The 22,658-nt window shown below is 32.1% G+C and overlaps 2 protein-coding genes across 6 annotated transcripts; both read left to right on the top strand.

Annotated features, from left to right (window-relative positions):
- Window positions 1-1,157: 1,157 nt before the first annotated feature.
- LOC129309955 (uncharacterized) lies at window positions 1,158-6,041 on the top strand. 3 transcript variants are annotated; one of them, XM_054951745.1, is made up of 8 exons: window positions 1,158-1,314; window positions 1,436-1,517; window positions 2,026-2,144; window positions 2,266-2,348; window positions 3,697-3,818; window positions 4,569-4,730; window positions 5,238-5,331; window positions 5,518-6,041. In XM_054951745.1, exons 2-8 carry the CDS (start codon window positions 1,493-1,495, stop codon window positions 5,723-5,725), a joined length of 813 nt encoding a protein of 270 aa, XP_054807720.1. In that variant the 5' UTR covers window positions 1,158-1,314; window positions 1,436-1,492; the 3' UTR covers window positions 5,726-6,041. The 3 variants fall into 3 exon arrangements, with proteins under 3 accessions (XP_054807720.1, XP_054807721.1, XP_054807719.1); XM_054951746.1 differs by having other exon boundaries at window positions 1,187-1,314; window positions 1,439-1,517; XM_054951744.1 differs by lacking the exon at window positions 1,158-1,314 and having other exon boundaries at window positions 1,321-1,517.
- Window positions 6,042-17,214: 11,173 nt separating this feature from the next.
- On the top strand, window positions 17,215-22,658 carry LOC129309512 (uncharacterized). Of its 3 annotated transcripts, none has more exons than XM_054951114.1 (8): window positions 17,215-17,357; window positions 17,435-17,572; window positions 19,615-19,733; window positions 19,862-19,944; window positions 20,402-20,523; window positions 21,077-21,241; window positions 21,651-21,738; window positions 22,242-22,658. In XM_054951114.1, the coding sequence occupies exons 2-8, from the start codon at window positions 17,548-17,550 to the stop codon at window positions 22,432-22,434; spliced, it is 795 nt and encodes a 264-aa protein (XP_054807089.1). In that variant the 5' UTR covers window positions 17,215-17,357; window positions 17,435-17,547; the 3' UTR covers window positions 22,435-22,658. The 3 variants fall into 3 exon arrangements, with proteins under 3 accessions (XP_054807089.1, XP_054807088.1, XP_054807090.1); XM_054951115.1 differs by having other exon boundaries at window positions 17,244-17,357; window positions 17,495-17,572; XM_054951113.1 differs by having other exon boundaries at window positions 17,243-17,572.

Raw genomic sequence — 22,658 nt, 5'->3', positions numbered from 1 at the left:
AATGGTTTTTCATTTTTTGAACATGACAAAATGTGTCTCAAATGTCACACAAAGCTCATCATTGCAAATAATTTTGCTCTTGTTGATGGAATCCTGGAGATTGTTCTTCCTCATGTGTGCCCATAGTTGCTTCACAATCAAAGCACGACCATATCACTAATTAGTAATATTACTAGAAACACATAAAAATAAATGAAGCTAATGATAAACTTTAAAAGTATCATACAATTCAGGAGAGAGTTAAATTAGATTGAGATTTTGTCAATTCATAAAAAATAAGTTTTATTTAATCCAACCCACATGTTTGGATTGACTCATATTTATAGCTTGAACTGGTCCAACACTAGCACATTACGTTAGGTCATGAGCATAATTATGTTGGAGCTTCTCATTTAAGCTTTCAATTAAGAGATATTAACCATTAGATTATGATATTGTATTGTTGAAGGGGAGGTACAAATTATCTCTCTCTTAAAAAATAAACAAATGTCTTTATCTCAACATTATTAAATTATGATCTCATGGGAATATCCTAGACTCAATTGAGAAATTCAAATTCATCTTATCCGAAGTTTTCAAGAATCCAAGCATCTTGTAATACTGCCTTTTCACTTTGTGTCTTTTAAGTCATGAGCCAAATGGTTTTTATCATATTCATTTTTTTATCATTATGAAAATTACAATAAAAATGATATATGATAAAAAGTTGGAAAAGTAAGCAAATTAGTTATCAAATTATAAGTTAAAGAGCGTATGAGATCCTAAATTTATTATTCCCTTCAATTTTTAAAAATAATACAATTTAGTCCCTACACTTAAATAAAAGTTAATTTGACCTCCACTTAACCGACAAATAATAGAAAAGAATTTTAAAAATCATAAAAAATATCAATATAACTTTTTTAATTCTTTTAAATAATATTTTGAATATTTTTTGTAATTTTTAATTTTTTTACTATAAATTTTTTTATTATATTTTATATTTTAAATTTTTTTATATCATTTTCTAAGTCAATTAAGTGAAATTAACTTTTATTTACTACATCAAAGATTGGAGGGACAGAAAACAGAAGTTCTTGCGGGGCCCAATTTACCCTTTTTACTCCAAAAAAATTTTAACATGGCTAAGATACAAGGCGCGTGTTGCTCGCATTAGCTCATGAGCGGTGTGCAGCATATGAATAGTTGAATGATCAATTGATCATCAGATTCATCACTTCTATCTTCTCAGTGGTCGGATTTCCACATTCACAAGGAAACAATTTTGTAGACGACAATATCACAAGACAAGCCAGTAACTAGTGGAGCCTAGAGGTAAACTCTGTGATTCCTGCCTCTTCCAATGGATACCCTTTCACTAAAATCCCACTTCCTTCTCGCAAACCCGTTATTACTTACTAAATCTTCTTCGTCTTCTTCACTTTATCCTTTTCAGCAGGCTCGCATTTTCGTCCCACTTCAACAGAAACCCAGAAATACCTTCAGATTGAAGATGTCCCTGCCCGCACAAAACCCATGTGAGTATGCAAGTCTTTTTTTCCCCCTCCTCAAAAATGGTCAGCAAAAAATCATGTTCTGCGGCAAAAATCTATCTCATAGAACTGATAGCGACGATCCAGAAATTTGAATTAGGTTTGTTTGGGTCGACTTTGGTAGTCCAAATATTCTCATCGTACATGCTTCAAGACCAAAATCAACAAGTAACTCCAAAACTCATCTAGTTTCTAACTTTCTATTTGCTTTCCTAGCTATCCTGAATATAGATAGTTGCCAATTTTTGTTTAGAGTTCATGTTATGCTTATAATACCATGATCATCCTTCTGTTTGCGCGTCAATGGTGGCGTATGGTAGTTCGATGTTTTCCCTTACTGTTTCAAGCTTCTCGCTAAAATTCTGTTGTTCCTTTAGATTTCGTTTCAGAGCATCCTTTAGTTTCTCTTTCTCAAAGCATCAAGACCAAATGATTGTGGATTTTTCAACAATTACGACGGAAATTGATGTCGATCTGTTAATTGCTTTTTCAGCTGTTCACCAGCAGAAGGTCGTTATACCAAACAAGCATGGTGAAAAGCTAGTTGGAACATTACACGAATCTGGAACTACGGACATCGTAATCTTGTGCCATGGATTTCGATCCACAAAAGTTAGTTTGCCTGATATATGAAGCCTTTTCTACAATTCCTATGTAAACGCGCGTAACATCTGATACCAAAAACATAAATGCCGTCAATCAATCTCATTTGTCATATTTTTCCCATATCCAGGAAACTGATGTCATACAAAACCTTGCTGCTGCATTGGAAAACGCACGAATAAGTTCTTTCCGCTTTGACTTCTCTGGAAATGGGTAAGTTTAGGGTATTATGTATCAACATATTCACCTTTAAAGTATGCAAATAAATAGTAGCTTTACTTTCTGTTGTAACAGTGATGTGACACACACTCACACACACTAACACAGGGCTGAATAGAGAGAGAGTAGAGAAAGTCAGAAATAAAGAGGGAGAAAGGAAGAAGATGAAGAGCAGAATAGTGGGGGAGCAAGGGAGGGAGACAGACGCAGAGAGAGTGAGAGTGGGGGAGAGCTTCTGAAAGTCAATCACAGTAATTCATTCATTAGGTCTACATTACAAGAGCAAAGCCCAATCTATTTAAACTAAACTCCTGCCTCTTAAGGAAACCTTAATAACTTGGCTAGGTAAAGTTACTGTTCATATTTCCCTCTTTACAAAAGTATTAAACTAATACAAAAGTAACTTACTTTCTCCAAGATAGGTTTCTTACAAGCAAAATACAATGATAATAAGCTACTAGCCTATGTTTCTTCCTATAGGAGGTTTCTTCAAAATATATTAATTCTTATATTTCATCAAACAGTGTTTGAAGTTAAATGATAATCTGAAAAGGAGAAAAATGATTTTTCTTTCTGAAATTCAAGTTTCCCTTCTGCAAGGATACTTTTTCCTGGGAATTATTTCGAAAATGAATGAGTTTCGAAGTTGAGATTGAGATATTTGGAGGAGGTCCTAAAGATAACAATTATGAGTGGAAGGTGCCTTGAATATATTAAATTTTTTATGTGGAAGTTCTGATTAAAAATTTATCAACGGAGAACCCCAGTAGTTTTAAATTGTTAAATTTAAGTTCAAATTGAAAAAAAAAAAAGAAATTGTAAAGTTTGATAAACATAGTGTGATTATTTACTCTCATTATAGAAGTGTTAGAAAAACATGGGGTGGGGGGAATCTCAGGTTTTAAAACCACTAAAACATTATTGATGCTAATACAATGAGGGTCCTTGCAGTAATAATATGGTCCAAAATTATCAATGGCTCAATAACAAGAAATGTCTGATGTCTGCCCAGATGGTGATATCATCACATCAGCTATAATATCATTAACAAAAACATATTGGCAAATGCATGCTGCTGACGTGGAATTTAGATCTATAGTATCACAAGCTAGTTGCAGGTTTGGAATGTTATGCATTGGCCTGCAATATCAAAATTATAAGTTAATATTTGTTCATATATTCTCTTGGTCGTTTTGTTACTTGCATCTATAGGACTGTAAGTACGCTTTAGTTTGTCTAGTTATGCTTGAGTCTTGTGCTCTTGAATTTCTGATGCTTAAAAATTATTTTTTCTTCACCTTTTTTGTTGTTGTTTTTTGTACTAATGGTATATTCCTTATAGGGAAAGTGAAGGTTCGTTTCAGTATGGAAACTATTTGAGGGAAGTTGAAGATTTACATGCTGTAGCTCAACACTTCTGTGGACAAAAGCGAGTTGTCAGAGCAATTGTTGGGCATAGTAAAGGTGTGTTGGACTTGCCATAATTTCTCGAGTAATTTTACCAGCAAGGAAAGCTGAAAAAAGCTCTGCCATGGTGTAAGTGATGGTATACTTGGAATTTTCTCTTGAAAGTGATTTCTGATTAGCGTCATTTGGCTCTAATGTAGAATTTGCTAGTGATTTAACAAGATCAGATGAGAATGGTGTAATTTTTGACATAAAATTGGAAATAGCTTTCAGCTAATAGTAATTGTAAACTGGCTAAATCTTCTAGTATCATCCAAGTCGATATACTAAACTTTTGCTTGAATTACTGAGATACTTGGTAAAAATGCTGAAGTACGAATGTAGACTTCACTTTCTTCAGTGAACTATGTCAATAATAAAATTTGTATAATTAGAACAACGATGTAATTGGAATCTTATCACTTTCTATGCTGTTGAAGTCTAGCCTTCACCTACATCCATAGGAAGGAATGGAAGAATTAAGGTGCTTCATATTGTCTTGGTGACTCAGACAAAGGGTTATCATTTTTTTTAAAAGAAGACATGATTAATGACGATCTTCCCTTAAATTTACCATTGAGAACTATTATTATATAGGCATTGGTATGGCACAAATTTCTCTTATATTTCTTAAACTAGGCCTTTTATAGAAATAGGTAAGGTTAGTGATTGGCCCTACGCCACTAGGGTGGTTATTTGGATTCATCTACTTGAATTTGCTTTTTGGCAAAGAGAATTCTTACTTGTTGTTTCTTTACCTTGACACAGGAGGTGGTGTGGTGCTTCTGTATGCTTCAAAATATCACGACGTCAAAACAGTTGTCAACTGCTCTGGTCGCTATGATCTGAAGTCAGGCATTGAAGAACGCCTAGGAAAAGATTTTATGGAAAGAATCAAGAAGGACGGATTCATTGATGTGTACAAGTCAGGTGATCTCTCATCCAGTTTCGATTGAGCTTTAGTGCCTCCTTGGTGAAGGAGACTTGGTTAAGGGATGGCCCAATAAATTCAGGTTCCTTGATTACTTGTTTCTCTACATTGAACCTAAATGTTCAGATGCACTTGCTAAAATCAGCAAGTCCCGGACCTGAATGCATAACTCCAGCTCCCTCACCTTGCTAGGCCTCTGTTTGTTTTTGTGAGTGTAAAATAACAGAATAAAGTGGAAAAAAAAAAAGGAAAAGGATGTTTTTTTTTTTGGGGGGGGGGGAAGCGGTTGATATTTCCCAAGCAATAAGGATTTGTGCATGTACATTTCTTGAAAATGGACATGAGTTTAGATTGGCGTCAAAAAGGCATGATGACCATCATTGTTAATCAGGCACATGAAATGACAATAGCCGTCTGTTCGTTTCTCTCCAAACTGCACAGTCACAGGTGCTTGCATGCATCGATTTCATTAATCTTTGACCAGTTGAGAACATCTACTTCTGCAGGAAAATTTCTTTACCGGGTGACTGAGGAAAGTTTGATGGATCGGCTAAATACAAATATGCATGAAGCATGTCTCCAGATTGACAGTGGATGCAGGTGAGCGGGAAAAGAAATTGTGATGACTTCCTTTTCCTCCTATCATCAATTTGCCTCTTGCGTTTTTCTTTTGTTTTTTGTTTTCCAGTCAGTTTTGTCTTTATTCAAAGCTGAGCTGTGGCCTGTGGTGTTTTCATTGGTCAAGTTTTTCTAAAATACAGTGTCATATGTCTTGATATATTACAGGGTGTTTACAGTTCATGGTTCTGCTGATGAAATTGTGGGTGTTGAAAGTGCACACGAGTTTGCTCAGATAATACCCAACCACAAGTTACATATCATAGAAGGGGCTAATCATTCATTCACACAGCATCAAAATGAGCTTGCCTCTGTTGTGGATTTCATCAAGGAAGCCTTTCACCAAGACAATGTTCCTACCACCACTGGCACATGAACCACTTCATTTGTTTTAACCATTCTCTCTCTCTTTCTTAAATAAAATCAAACCAAAGACATGTCAAGAGCATATTGCTCAGCATAGATATCTGGGATAGATCCATGAAGAACAAAGTCACTGTTTCTGCAGTGAGCGTCCTTCGCTAGTCTATCAGCTCAAGTGAGCATATCTTTGGGTGAAAATTTGAGTTCATAGCCTTCAACAGTAGCTAGACGTAAATGGATTTCATTGATTATAGACTACGGTGGATGTTCAAGATTTCCATTTCTAAAGATCATATTAATCCGAATAGATGCTTACATGCGTGTGGTCATTCTGTTGGCAGATATGCAATCCTTGCTAGATGGTAAGAAGCTCAGCTTCCATACAGGCAGTGAATCCAAGCTTCTATTGGAACCATCTCTCTTTCTGATGGTAGAATGATGTGATATTGAGCTAGCTTCTGTTGTTGTGCCTGGTATATTTTGGAGTCTTGCATCTGTATGTTGAATGAGAGGGAATAGTGGGAGAATGATCTATATTTCATATTCCAACATGTTTTTGAGTTTAAAATTAAAATCACTGAAGACTTGAAATCATTGGAACTCATTTAATACCGAACCAGTAAGTCTCAAGCAGCACCTTATTAAATATTGAAGATTTAAGCTTCTTTGAGTTGTGCTTGGATTGATAAATTTAAATTTTATATTTAAAATTTTACATTTTAAATCCATATATTTAAAACTCTTTGTTTGGGTAATTTAAAAAATTTAAATTTAAATGAAAAGGAGATATAAACTAATATTTAAAATGAAAATAAAAAATAAAAAATGATGAGTTTATTTTTATTTTTTAATTGACAAGAGATATAAAAAGATATAGGAGTTATAAAGATATTAATAGTAAAAATATATGGATTTTAAATCAGTAGGGTGTAGAGAGAATTTGAACTTAAAAAAGAATTAAAATTGAGTTAATATACAATTTGGATAATAAATTATAGATCTAGGGGTGATTTAAACCTAAACTTGTACTTGATATATTTTGAACCTTAAATAATTAAATTTAGGACAATTTTACCTTCATTGTTAAATTAAAATAAACATTCATTATTTTTTTAAAAAAAATAAGGCTTGATGTGCAATTTTTTTCAAAAGAATATAGGAGAGAAATGATGAGTGAAATTTGATAAAAATTATACATTAGACCCAATTTTTTTTTAAAGGTAATGACATTTGTTTTAAGAAAAATTAATTTTTTAGTCTTTTAACTTGTATTTTACTTGTAACTTAGTTCATCAATTATAAATCGCTGTGACTTAATTCTTTAACTTTTGATTCACTTATAATTTAATTTTTATTTTTTAATTTTTTTTAAAAATTATCCTTATCAAATAAGAGGGATAAAAAAATTCTCATATCTTACTTTAAAATACCCTTCTCTTGCTTTTTGATATGAAATCTAAGTTAATATGAAAAAAGAGAACTAACAAAAATTGAGGAATTGAATTACAGTAAGTTATAATTGAGGAATTTGATTACAAGTGAGTTAAAATTTAAAGGACTAAAAAAACTAATTTTCTCTTTGTTTTATTTTAACGTTTGCCCCAAATTTAATTGTTTAGGATTCAGAATGTATCAAATATGAGTTTAGGGTTCAAATCGTTACTGAACTTATAATTCAGAATTTAAATTGTATATTAACCCGCCACAATTTGAAATGTTAAATCCAAATTCATAGACATTCAAATTAAGGATTTGATTCAAATCCAAATTCAAATACTTATTACTTCAATTTTTAGGGTATAAATAAATACATTCACTTTAAAATCAATTGTTATTGTTGCACCTAAAAAATGCAACGCGGAGGGCGTGCAAGCAAAGGTTCCGGCCTTCGCGGTGGAAACTGGCTGAACGAGGAGTCATCACCAAGATTTTGAGGTAAATCTTGAAAAACTGTTTAAAGGAGGATAAAGTTGGTCTGCGAAATTAGAGAATATGTTCGGGAGTCGGTTGAGTATAGGGAAGGTGTTAGGCACCCCATTACACTCGTTTGTCAGAACGGTTACCTGAAGTTTGTTGTGCTCTATTAATATGATTTTATAATTATTTTAATTATCCTTTTTATATTCATGTGTTTGATATAAAAATGATAAGAATTAGGTGAGAAATATTTATTTATTTATGAGGGAGGATTTGACTCAGAATTTGACTTTGAGGCCTACGTACCTTGTGACAGGGATCAAAGTCCACGTAGTTCAGGCTTGAAAGTTGTTGGTGAAAATATTTTTTTTGAAGAGAAATTAATTAGAAATAATTCACCCTTTTGCAAATAAAATAATTTTTAAAATTTTGATATGTGTGTTTTAAATTGCAAGAAGTAATTTAATTTTAATTTTTTTTAATTTTTAAATTTTGAGATAAAGAAAAGAAAAGGGTTTAAAATTATTTTATTATTATTATTTTTTTATATTTTATGATTGAAAATTTTAACTGCTATACTTACAGTACCTTATTAGTTTATACGGTAATGCAGTTGTTTTAAATATCTGCGGAGATTCTGAAATCTCACACAATAAAAAAATTTAACAATTTAATTTATTTATTTTTAAATGTTAGTAATAATTTATTTAAGCATGTATGTACATGTTTTTTAAAGAATTTTAATCATCATACCTGCATAGCCTTATTGGTTTATACGGTAATATGATTATCTTAAATATCTGTAAAGATTCTAAAATTTCACATGATAAAGAAATTAAATTTAAATATGTCTTTAATTTAATTAATTTAATATAATATGTGTATATATATATATATATATTTTAAAAACTTAATCATTATATCTGCAGAGTCTTATTGATTCATATGATAATACGATTATCTTAAAAGTCTACGGAGATTCCAAAATTTCACATGAGTAAAAGATATAATTGATAAATATGATTACAATTTAAATACATTAATTTGGTTAATCAATTTTCTAAATTGTGTATTATATGATTATTTAAAAATCATTTATTATATATATTGAGAACCATTGTATATGTGAGGACTTATTATTCTACACGATAATGTGATTAATTTAAGTCCCTATGAAGATTCTTGAAGTTTCATATGGAACTTAAATTATTTAGATTATAAAAGATAGTTAATTCTAATGATGGGCCATTGAAACCCATATTTATTATATAAATTGGATCTTTATACCTGTGAACTCTTATTGATTTGCACAATAAGAGATCATTTTTAATTGCCTAACTCTTATTGATTTGCACAATAAGAGATCATTTTTAATTGCCTACGACAACTCTTAGAATTTCACAAGACCCATAAATAAAACACGAATATATCTTCCCTTCTTGTTTTCTTTTTTTTCATCATTTTTTATAATCAAATTAGAGTATTTAAATTCACTAAACACATTACATTAAATTAAAATAACTATAAAATAATTCAACCTTAAATGCACATACACGATATATATCCTCACCATGTCAAGCGGGTAGTAAACAATTTGACACATTAGTTTAACAACATTTACTTATGTTGTGTCAAGAGTTCAAAAAGAATCACCAATCTTTAATATAATATATATGTATATATATCAATAGTACAACGAATCGCATAGTCATAGTATAGCAAGGTGTATTATTTATAACAGTAAGCAATTTATGTTGCACACGTGATCAATATCCACACAAATCATAAAATCTATAACGAGCCACATATTTATAATTCAAGAATGATAACGATGGGGCAATTAGATTTCATGTAATACATGGAAGAAGAAAAAACATGTTGAGTATAATGTAAGAATTAAAGAAGTGAGTAGATTATATTACTTGGAACAGTCAGTGTCGGCGAAGAAAGTAAAGGGGATAGAGATTAAGGCCTCAGGTCCTTCACCGCATCACTGCATGATATTACAGCCTCTGATGAACAGCTCCTTCCTCATCCTCTCAGCCTCTCTTTTTTTCCTAGCCAGAACAACTTCTTTCCTCGTCCTCACAGTTTCTCTTTGTCCTCTCGGTTTCTTAGTCGTTATATCAAATCACTACATGATATTACAGCCTCTGATGAACAGCTCCTTCCTCATCCTCTTAGCCTCTCTTTTTTTTCCAGCCAGAATAGCTCCTTCGGTCCCTCTCTCTTCGTCTCAGTCTCTTTCTCTCTCAGCCTCTGTTTCAGCTTCTAATCTCAGTCTCCTCCTCATTCGTCCTCGGTGCTCTGTTTTCGCATCCTATGACTATGGCATTTTCTTCTCTTTTCTCCCTTTCTGTCTTTGTTTATCTTTCTCTCCAGAATCCTCCTTCTTCATTTTTGTCTCGTCTCTCTGTCTTTCTCGTATCAGTCTTGGTCTTTTCTTTATTCTCTCAGCCTCTGTTTTTTTACCTCCTTCGGTCTCTCTCTCCTTGTCCTCCATTTTTTTCTTTCTCCTCTGCTTTTACGTTTAGCCTTATATAGAGAATGGAAGAGGTGAATCATTACTCTCCTACTCTGCTTCTTCCATTTTCCTTCTTTTTCGATGCATTTTCCGTGCGTGTGTGCTTCCTTTCTTCACTCGCGTGAATGATTCACCTCACCATCTGCTCTCTGCTCTATTTCTGCCTCCTCTGGTTGTGTATGTTCGTGCTTCCTTTTCTCTCTGCATCTGACTCTCTTTCCTTTGCGTGTGAGTGCTGCATTTCTGCTTCTTCTTCATCTCTGTGCATTTCCTTTGCATGTGCTCTATTCTCCCTGATCAGTGCCAAAAAGATAACTGATCCTTTGGGTTTTTCTCCACTTTTGCTGTAACGTGTGCATGAACGACCACCTCTGCGTTTTTTCTCTCCACGTTTTGCTGTAACGTGTGCATGAATGAAGGACCCAACTTACTTTATATATTTTAATTTTTAATAGCTCTTTTTTTTAAATTATGTTTATTAACTTCAAAAATTGGATTAAAGGACTTAAAAATTGATTTTAGATTAAAAAAATATTTTTAAAAATATAATCTTAAAAGGATTAATTTTTTTTGTATTTTTATATTTTTTGGTTATTTATTATTATTTTTATTAAAATTAAAAAAAAATATTCTGATAAAATATAGTGTTCACAGTTATACTCCTTGGCAGAGTTATTAAGAGTGCAGAGTGACTTATGTTGGCAAGAGAGAGATAAATTTTTAGTAAGTTCAATTTTTTTAAAAAAAAAGTAAGTGGGATTATAATTTTTTTTTTAAAAAAAGTAAGATACATTAACTTGGTACTTTATATGAAATTAAAAAATTAAATGTATACTTTAGCCAAAAGTGAATGCGTAGGAGGAAATGAAAGTTAAAAAAATTTTATCCAACCTTTTCAATTCTTTTAAAAAATCAAATTTGTTATATTTTGTCTTTTCATTTTCCTCAAACCAAACATTAGGTGAGTATAAAATAAATTCAAATGGATAACATTTGTAAAATTCTCACTCCACTAAACATAATTAACCAATATAACTCTTAATAATCAGAGACTTAAAAAGATGATTACCCAGGTTTAATTCAAAAACAAGAGATCCCTAATTTTCTAAATAAAAATGAGTTTAAATCAAACAAAATTCTCTATATTAAAGTAAAAATAAGTTACAGAAGTATGAGATACCTCAAAGGAGTGAAAGAATTCGAAAACGGTTGAAAAACAAATCATGTGCTATGAAACAGGGCAATGTGTCATGGCTCGTGCATGCTGCGCCGCGGCGTGTTGCACGAAATCAGTAGATTTTATTGTCATTTGACAGTAGAATTGAGGAACTTTCAACACACCTCAATTCTTCGTCTGACGTCCGAATGACGTGATCTAGGTGCCTACAAAAAGCTCTTTACATGAAATAGCTAATGGCATGGGTTTTACTTTTAAAATAAGTTACATTAAAAAAGTTGGACACCCAAACACATTTTAACTACTTTTCAACACTTTTACACAAAACGAGTGTCTAAAACCCTCAACATATGCCAAAAGCCTTTCTTAACACTTGGACCAAGTCCAATGGACTCATGACTACTAGTACAACACATTACTCACATTAAAGTTACAGTACAATAGAAATTCACTCCTTAACCCCTTTTTACCCAAAAACAGAAGGGGAGGTAAATTATCATTACTTTATACCCAAAACAATCAAAACATGCTCAAATGTCTATTTCTACACTTGCACTAGTATTTTGACCTCATTAACAAATATATATCAATATACAGAGACTCAAGGTCCAAAATACAAATCTGACATTTCCAATAACAAAAATAGTGCAAGTGTGATGGCATGCATCCTAGAATTGGTAAACATATACTATTATACAGAATAAACTAAGCTAGAGGCATACAAAAAGAAATATGATAATTTCTAGCCTCTTTAGCCTCTTCCCTCACAGAGCCAGAGCTAGAGCCTGAAAGTATTAAATGAAAAGGGTGAGTCTAGCTACTCAGTAACCAAAGTTAAACCTTCCTTATGTAGTTATATATCAATTACAAACCAAGTAAATGCATAAGGAAGCAAGTATGTAAAACATGCTCACACATATCATAATTTCTCATTTATCCTTTAATAACTTCTTTAACTCACATATACTAGGTGCATTGTCACCATATTCTCAGATATGTGACATGACCCATTATTCATGTAACTTGTCATAACGTAACACATGTGAGACTTTATATATTGATATAGGCAATGATCAACCAACCTTATGTTCTCTTTTAGATTGAAACTGTAGGTTATAACATTGATTAGGGTTTCGTCTGTGTGATTGGACCACCCAAGCTCATCAATCGTAAGGTATGACCCAGCCAAAGATCACATGACTCACTCTCAGACCACGGCTTTCCCCATTCTTGAATCTCTAGGGTGTCTCATACCTTAGGCTATTCTCCTCATTAAATCAATAGAAATAGCTAGATTTTAGTCCCTCGACAAACAGTGGGACAAGACTATAACCCCTGTGCAAGGAGGGTAGCCTAAGTACCATATGAATTTTTCTCTACTCCTAAATCCCTAGGCGAACTCCTGCGACTGATCATGCCATAACATATTTACTCATTTTTACATTTTTATTTTCGTTTACTCAGTAATACAATAATCATGTTGGGCTCACGCCATGCGCTATCCAAGTATGTATTCTTATCATTTGCTCAATATTATTCTCAAAATCCATTTCTCATTAACACACATCTATCTCACACAATCATCACATTCATTTTTCCAAAGGCATATGCAGGTTCATAGTTCGAAAACTATCTTAATTTCACATTTATACTTCAAACCAAAAATAACATTATGCACATTCAAATTTTCACACACCTATTAAAGCTAATAAATGCGTTTACATTGAAGATCAATTCATGCATATAATATTCACGATTAGAAATAAATTCACAATCAATTAACATATAACTACTAAAAATAAAGTTCCCCCGATTACCTCAAACCTTTAAGAGGTTAAAGATTTACCCATCAATTTACTAGCTTTCAATCTTAAATTTTCAATTCAATAGGTGACCAAGAGCCAAATACTACAATCAATCAAGTTGAATTTTATCAACATTACTATCTCAAGCATTAAACCCTCAATTTTCACTTTTAAATTGCCTAACATTCACTCCACAAGAATTTAAGCCTATCCCTTGGATTTAATTATTATCTTTAGTCTCTAACAACATTAATGAACCATTAAATTCTCATTAATGATATCACAATCTTCCAACCACCCATAATAAATGAAATTTTTAGATATTAATGGTGTCCAACAATTCAAGACACCAAAACTCATTTATACTAGGTTTAAATACTCTAAACAACTCCTTCTAACTCCATTTAAGTTAATAGGTGACCCATACCTCATATGGACCAAAATCACCAGCCTCATCTAAACCCTAACTCAAATCCTTAAGAAAATGGAAGAGGAAAGGAGAAAAAAAGTTTAGAAATCTTACCTTAGATGATTTAGAGTTTCAAACTTTCTCAAATTCTCATTTAAGTGGTGCCCTAGCAGAGCATTGGCACGTCTCTCTGTTTTCTCTTTTCTCTTCTCTCTTTTCTGTCTCAGGTTCATGTCTAATAAATTGTAAAAAATAGCCATGCGCCGCAGCGCATGGCACAGAGAGGTCCTCCTCGTGTCTGAAGTGTCTGTGCATCATAGCGAACAATCTCCACACCACGGTGTGTGACACAGCAATATCACTTTTCATGTTTCTTTAACTTTTGATGCCTGGGTGGCCCGTCTTGATATCGGACCCACAATTAGGGCTGAAATATAATCAAATATGATTATTAGACCTTCCAGGCCATACATCACTTCAACTTATTTAATTACCCTAATTAGGTTTAATTAATCAGCGAATTGAAACTTGGGATGTTACGACATCCATTACGATGAATATCATCAACAAATACTGTAAGAGTATCACTTGATAAAAAACTAAAGAATCAAGTTGCAAGAACTATATCAGATAATTCAAAAAAAAAACAAAGAGAAGGATTCAAAATGCCTGTTTGGATTGATTAAATAATTGATTCTAAACCCATGGTTTTCTATTAAAAAGCCCAAACATCCTCTTCTTTCCATTAATTGATTTTGGATTCTAAACTTCATTTTTAGAGAAGCTGATTGCACCTACTTCTGTATATCAATTGTGTCTTCTGTTGTACTAATTGTATGTAAGAAATTTGAACAATCCAAGTATGGCCCTGTATGTAGCTTGTGATTTATGAAGTAAAAAACCTCCATATGTTTTATCTTATATGCATCCGAAGTCCTCCGTACCGACAATTTCTATTTGTTTAATTTGATCAAGAAGTGCTATTTTTTATCTATGAAGGGTAAATGCTTGTATACATTTTCCCCTTTATTATCAGACCAACAGATATTTTTTTTATTATATATTGGGAGATTGGTTTTTATATATTTTTCCTTTTACCCTCTCTTTGGTTGGAGGGTTCCCCAACCCTCCTCTCCCCTCCAACCAAATATAGTAAAGTTTTTTTTAGTATTTCTTTCATTTTAAATTATAATATACTTTTAGATAAAATTTTACATATCAATAAACCTCATTAAATACACCTAATAGCCTTATCTTTCTAAAGCAAAAATATAAAATTTAAAAAATACCTATAATTTAATATATTAAAAAAGAAGGGATGAAAATTAATTATAGAGAGATAAAAGAGTAATATTGAAATTGGCACATTTAATGAAACCTTAATCTACCTAAAGTATCTTATATTTTAAAATTAAAAAATTCCTTTAAAATTGTCCTATAATTTGAGATGGAGGGAGTAGTTTATATTTTTTGTTTACTAGTATTTTAATGCCAACCAACCATTAGTGATTAAATTATCTATATTATAATATAATGCAATTTAAATATGAAATGAATCGTTATTATATATTTATTTGTTAAATATATAAAAAAAATTAATAATATTACATGTAACTTTATTAATATTTACACAATAAAACTCATGGCTTTTATGGTAACTTGCATATCTAAGATTGATTTTGATTAAATCATTTAGGGATGTGCAAAAGTCTTTCGACCTAGTTTGACCTGAAATGGTCTTGTCCTATCCAATCTATATAAACACTGGTTCTTTAAGACTAAAAAGACTAAAAAGATCAAACTATTTATTCGAATTGGACTATACAGGAGACTAGGCATCTAGACCACTTGGTCTAGTTTGATCCTATTAATTTATTTAATATAATTATAATTAATTTATTTTTTACAAATGTTTCAAGTGTAATTAGCGTTAAGGAGATGATTGCATAAAGATTTGCTGAGTTTGTTTTAAAATTATTGATGTAATGTAGTATTGTTAAAGTTTGTTGAGTGTTGTATTTATTGAAATTATAAGTTTAAATCATTTGGACTATAACTGAAATATTTTTTTCTTATTGATGGAAATTATTATGGATTTATTGTAATTATAAGTGTTTTTATAATTTTAATTGAGTTTATTAGATTGAAATAAATTACTGCCTCTCATGAAAAAAAGAAAAAAATAGCTAAGTGAGTACTGGATTAACAAGGGCAGTTTCTCAATCTTATATATCAAGTATAGTCTTGTTAATTTTTAAGTTATTATTGAATAAGACCAGACTATGGGTTGCCTAACCCAATTTTTTTCATGAAAGAGACCAGACTTTGGATTAGATCGAAGTCCAGTGCCATTCAATCTTTTGTGCAACCCTGAAATTATTTAAACATCTTCAATTTTGTCAAAATCAAATTTTAAAAAAATAATATCCAAACATAATTACATTAGACAATTAATAATCAACATCAATCATATTAATCAATATTTTCATAATCAATTACATTTAACTGAAATTGAAACCCATCCAAAACAAGAATAGAAAAGTCATTAAGCAAAGAAGCATTAGTAAATAATTTTTTTTTCTAGCTCCTCATCTAAAATTATTTTTAAATCGATTCCCTGGCTTTACGGTAATATTTCAAAATATTTTGATTCTTATAAAATGTTAAATTACTTCAATAGTCTTGAATGATATTTTCCCGATGAAATTCTTTATCAAGCTCCTGATTAAGACAGATGAAGATGATGACGATGATGATGATGATGATATTATTATTATTATTATTATTAAAGCATGTGACGTGAGACAGGTGAGAAGCCCTTGTTTTGTTTGGACCATGGATTTATAATTCGCAAGTCCTGTGGACCGTTTCTTTTCTTTTCTTTTTAAAGAAAAATGAGAATAAAATTTCATTAATGTATATATATTAGGTCTCTCAAAATATTAAATTTTTTTTGAAGTATTTGAGTATTTTTTTTGACAATAATAACTTTGTGTTAAATGATTAAATTATCTTTTATTTGAAATAAAAATAATGGGTCTGACTTATTTTCTCAATCACAACTTTTGTTAATAATTTTTATATTGTGAATCATAAAAATTAAATAAAAAATTTACAACTTATCACATAAAATTTCTTTTGATTATTGAAATCAATGTTCTAAAAACAATTAATCAGAATTTTTATTTAAACAATTATAAATTTTATTTTATAAATAATAAAAATTAAATAAAAAATTATAACTTTTCATATGAAATCTCTTCTATTACTAAAGTCTAAATTATGAAAAAAAATTAGTTACAAATTTTGCTTAAGTAATTATAATTTTTATTTTGATAAATATCAAAAATTAAATAAAAATCATAATTTTTCACCTGAACTTATTATTATTTTTTAGTTTAAATAAAAAATAATTTAATCATTTAATTTAAATTATTAATATCATAAAAATATTAAAAAAGTTCAGTAGAATTATAATATTTTAAAAAATTTAATTATTATTTATATATTTAAATAATATTTTATTTTTTTTATTTTAATGTATAACATATTTTATTGTAAAATTTGGAAATTTAATAAATCATACTCTCTTATAATAAAATTTACAAATCTTTGTCAGGGTTGGGGAGAATTGCTTCCAAGGTCCAATAAGAGAGGACTACGTCTTGGCAATAAAAAAATGAAAATCTTTTATGAAAAAAAAAAAAAAAACGGGGGCAATCCGACGCTGGTCATCGATGGTCGGGACTTGACGGACAGGGGACTTACGGTTTCGGACCATGACTGCAGCCGACCAGAAGTTGTGAGCGACTTGTAAGTGAACTGTCGCTTGTAAATTGTGATGCTTTGAATGGAGACTATTTTTCAAAAGTTTTATTCGGTGCTGTCAGATTCATCCGTTTCAGGAAAGCCTCGTGTCCCCAAGTTTCTTAATCTTTCTTATAAGCCAGGTCCCATATCCTTCCTTGGCAGTCGGAAACCCAGAAGAAGCCTAAATTTAAGGATGGCCCGAGCTCCACAAGACCTAGGTAAGTCTTTGTTTTGCCCTGTTATGCAAGTTAATTAAGAGGTTGATTACTACCCCGTTATCTATTAAAAGCAAAGGCTTTAGCTTATGTGCTCGAAAACGCTCGTAGCTGATGGCATTTTGAGGGAAAAGAAATTCCAAGAAAATAGATTAATTAGTCTTCTTAGTGCTTGTTAGTTGCTACTCGGCTCTATATACGAATCTGACTATGACTCAGAACAAAAACTTAAAAATTATGGTTTCGTTTACGAGTTATCTGAATCAAACGGTAACTCTGTTCATTCATTTGTCGAGATTGAACCGGGCGTATTAGCATTATCTATTTAGACAATGTTGATAATTTATGCTCATTTAATTATTTCAGACCAAATTGATCGATGCCTGAACATCTAATTCCTGCTTTCTTTCGAAGCTACCCGTATCAATAAATAGTTGCTATTTCCTGCTCAAATTCCATATTTATATATAATATTTAAAAATCTTTATATGTTTATGTTTGCATGATTGCTTATAATATTCTTATCACTTGTACTCACGGAAAAATGTCTCTTGAACTTCCTCACATTGGATATGATTTAAACCAAGTTATTCTAGTGGTCATTGTCTAAAGGCTTTGACCTTAACTGTACCCATGAGTTATTCTAGTGGTCATTGTCTAAAGGCTTTGACCTTAACTGTACCCATGGTATGGAAACCTGGATCAGACCGGTCGGGTTAACTCGTGAACTGGCGACCCAGTCTCTTTACCAGTCTGGGTTTCCATCTAACCCAATCAATGGTTGATCCGGTGTGACCCGGTATCACCCAGCTAACCCAGTGGGTTGACTGGGTTGGCCGGGTTATTATTTTTTTATGCAAAACCCACAATTTTTTTAGAGTTTTCAAATTTTGAAATTGAATGAAGAAATGAAAAATGAAAAATGAAATCAGAGGCAGAGCAGAGTGCATCAATGCAGACATTTATCTCTCGTCTTAACCTAATCGGCCAATCGCTCTTGTCTCCGTCTTTTCTCATTTGCTCACCGTAAACCTTTGTTTGCTGTAAACCTAACCAGATGCTGTAATTCTTCTCACTGTCGACAATGTGTGGCCCAACTTGACAGCTTAGCATGACGTTCTTTCTCTTCTCACCTTCGCTACTGAAGTCTTCTACATCTTAGCTCATGCTCGCATTCCCTTTGCATTAAGTTAGTCTCTATAACTTGTGTCTTGTCTTCTCTTCCCTCTCCCCTTTGCATTTTTGATTTTACTTTGGCTGATTGTTACTTTAAGCGTAGAGATTTGAATGAAGTTAATGATGACTTTGGTGTTAATGAATATTAGTTTTAGACTTTTTAATGATTGAAGGGTTGTAATTGTAAAATGTTGTATTTTATTATTGTTAGACTTTTTAGTGGTTGGATTTGATTGAATGTTTTTATAGTCAATATCTTTTTATTTAAATTGTATTATTTTAATCATGACCTGTTTAAACCCCGGTTCAACCTTGGTTTAACCACTAACCGTGACCTAGTGCCATGACCGGTCCGATTTTACGTACTTTTGACTGTACCACACAACAATTGATCTCATTAGCAAGGTTTCCTGCCCTCATTGTTGCTGTGCTCATTTCCTTAGCTTCTAGTGGGTTTAGCTTAGAACCCTCTAAAATACCAGTGATCTCTGTTTTCCATAGCGAAAATGGAAAAAAGGAAGGCTGCTTGAAGATCCCCTTTGAGCATGTTATCTTTAGAGATCACTTCTTTCTCTTGTTTTATTCTTTTTTCTCTTAATAATGTTACGTGTGTACTTCTGAAAGCAGGATCTATATCGTCTAAATAATTTCACTGTATTTTTTTTTATTTGTATGAAAATAACAAATGAGCAAATATCAAAAGTAGTATTTCAAAAGTATAATATCCTAAAAATGGACTATCAACTTGGGAAAATGATGCTGATGTTTTGCAATTCTTGCAGCAGTGTTTAAATTGGTAATCTTACCAGCAATTTGGATTTTTAACAAAGTAAATAAATAAATATGTGATTGCTCAATTATTGTTTCAGCTATTCATCAACAAAAAGTCATAATACCCAACAAGCAGCAAGATAAACTAGTTGGCATCCTACATGATTCTGGAACCTTGGAAATTGTTATCTTATGCCACGGTCTTGGAGCCTCAAAGGTTACTTTTATTGATACAGAAAGCCCTCGTTCATTACTATTGTGGAGATGCGTTATCATTAAAATTGAGTGTGACACCTGATAAATCCTAACTCTGCTGGTTAGCTAATTAAGTTTTCTCATTTTCAGGAAGACAATATCATGGTGAACCTTGCTTCTGCTCTGGGAAAGTCTGGAATTAGTTCTTTTCGCTTCGACTTCACTGGAAATGGGTATGTTTCTAATGTTACAGAATGAAGCTGTGAATTTTGAAGATTATGCATGTGAAGTATTGCTTTTGTACCAAACACTTGGCTTTACTTGTTGCTATAGATATTGGCCTCATCAGAGTGAGGAACTTACTAAAATTGATACCGTTTGTCATCTTAGTTTTTCTTGTGGAAGGATATTTTTAGAATGCTTTAGCTTGATAAAGGTGATGTCCAAATATTGGGGGCTATTAATATTTTGTTAAATATAGGAAATTGAAGTATCAATGATAGATCATGCTACAGATTACAGAACTTGCAAAATACATTTATAATTGTGCAAACAAAATTAGTATATGCAATGGTTATGGCCTGCAGTGTCTTACTATAGTCAAAACTGTCTTTTGTGGTTTATACATTTCATCCTCACTGTTAGTCTTATTTCATACCATTTCATTTTGATTTTGTTGCTTCTTTCCAGGGAAAGTGAAGGTTCATTTGGATTTGGAAACTATTGTAGAGAGGTTGACGATTTGAATGCAGTGATCCAACATTTCCATGAAGCAAACCGCAGAGTTATTGCAATTATTGGGCACAGTAAAGGTTTGTTTATATTTGTTCTCGATGCATGCTTATATATTTCTACAAATAAGAATAGACAAAGGAAAACATCTTTATATAATTTAGATGATTGATTTATCATCATTTATCTTCTAATTAGAACTGATAATGTGAATTTTCAATTTGACTGTAATTTCTTGAGACATAACTGCAACCCTTTGTGAAACTCAATAAAACTTTCAACCAGGCGCATTTTTTTCTGATTGCATTATTAGATAAGAAACAGATAAGTCAAGCATGTAAAAGAGATGTCCAAAGAGGAAAGTGAGAACGCAGCATGCTGAAATAGAGGAATAAACTCCCTAGATTATCTCTGACCCCTTCCGGATAAAAAACAAAGTTCATACACTGACATAATGTCACACATGATAATGTAAAGAAGCTTACCCAGGTGAAGGCAAGCAAAACGTGGGCTACTCATCCATGTCTTGTGTTTATTAGCTCATTGTCTTTTGTCCTACAACTTGTAGCATTGTGAACGAGGTACTGTAGGCTTATTGGAACCATTACTAATTGTTGCTGTACTTGGATACAGGAGCCAATGTGGTGCTTCTATATGCTTCAAAGTATCATGACATTAAGACAGTTTTCAACCTCTCTGGTCGCTATAATCTGATGGAAGGCATTGAAGAACGTCTTGGCAAGGATTTTATGGACAGAATAAGGAAGGAAGGCTTCATTGAGGTGAAGATTAATTCAGGTGATCTGTCACTTATTTAGGAATGTCATTGAATGCCTAAATTGGTTTGGAAGCGTCCTGTAAGAGATTTTTTAACAAATTCTTTTTATCTATGATTACTTGCCTCTTTATTCTGATCCTGCTGTGGAATGAAAATCACTAAATCCAGCGAGTTGAGAACTGTGTCTTGATTTGTTTTTCCTACACTCTTTAGAATATTAAGTTGGGGGCTGTACAATCATTGTCACGAAGCTTCTGCTTCAACAGTCTTACTTTTCTGTCATTTATTCCATCAGAAAGACATCTTAACACTTGATGGAAACGCTATTAATCTGGCAGTCGACAAAATAGTCTGTTTCCTGTACATACATGTTCATGCATTCTCTTTTATTGTTTATGTTCACTAAAAGAAATCTATCTACTTTTGTAGGAAGTTATAGGGTCACTGAGGAAAGTCTGAAGGATCGCCTAAGTATAAATATGCGTGAAGAATGCCTTAAGATTGACAAAGAATGCAGGTAAGGGGAAAACAAGTTGTCTGATAGTTCTCCTCTCCTTTTTCCCTCACTTGACCCTTTTGCCTCTTGTCAAATTTTTTCATGGACCATGTATGTCTACATCAAAACTTAAATCAGAGCTACCTTCCCATAATGCTGATGATATTTCAATATAAAGTAAAGTTTCTAAAAAAACAGCTATTTAAGAGTTAGTGTTTAAGAAAACTTTGTGGATTAAGTAAAAAGTTATTTGTAGTAAACCCCATTAAAGTGTTTTATGTATTTAGGAAACCTTTGTAGATTAAGAAAAAATTTACGTATATGCATTCGAAGTTATATAAGTATCTTCTTGTGGTCCTACTATCAGACTCTTAGTTATCATAATAATCAGGGTTTATTTTCCTGATGAGTGCAGTCCTAATGAAACTCAAGTGCCAATACTATAATGTCAAGTGTAAAAAATGTGTCTGTTGTATCTTCATTGGAAAGCTTTGATGTTATTACATTGTTGCCGTGTGTGACAGGGTCTTCACAGTCCATGGTTCTGCTGACCAAGCTATCCCTGTTAGAGATGCATACGAGTTCACCAAGATCCTACCTAACCACAAGCTACATATCATAGAAGGAGCTAATCACATATATTCTGACCACCAAGCTGAATTAACCTCCGTCGTTGTGAACTTCCTAAAGGAAACGTTGCATCAGGGCAATGCTTAGGTTAGGTAGTTCTGTCCTAGAGGGTTTATGAACTCTGCTTTTATATCGTCTCATAATATATATAACAGGGCTTGTATTATATCTGGCTGGTTTGAGCCATTTGATTGTGACGCTGATGACAAACTTCACCTGCTTATTAATGGCATGTGAGCTATTTTAGAGAGATCTGTTCTTGTGCTTATTGATAATGATCCCTGGGACTATTACCATGGGATTGCAAACAA

This window comes from Prosopis cineraria, unplaced genomic scaffold (assembly GCF_029017545.1).
Source record: "Prosopis cineraria cultivar Desert tree isolate PC_DT_omini unplaced genomic scaffold, ASM2901754v1 PC4, whole genome shotgun sequence".
Classification (NCBI taxonomy): domain Eukaryota; kingdom Viridiplantae; phylum Streptophyta; class Magnoliopsida; order Fabales; family Fabaceae; genus Prosopis; species Prosopis cineraria.
The sequence above is the reverse complement of the archived record's forward strand: the minus strand, read 5'-3'. Positions and strand labels throughout refer to the sequence as shown.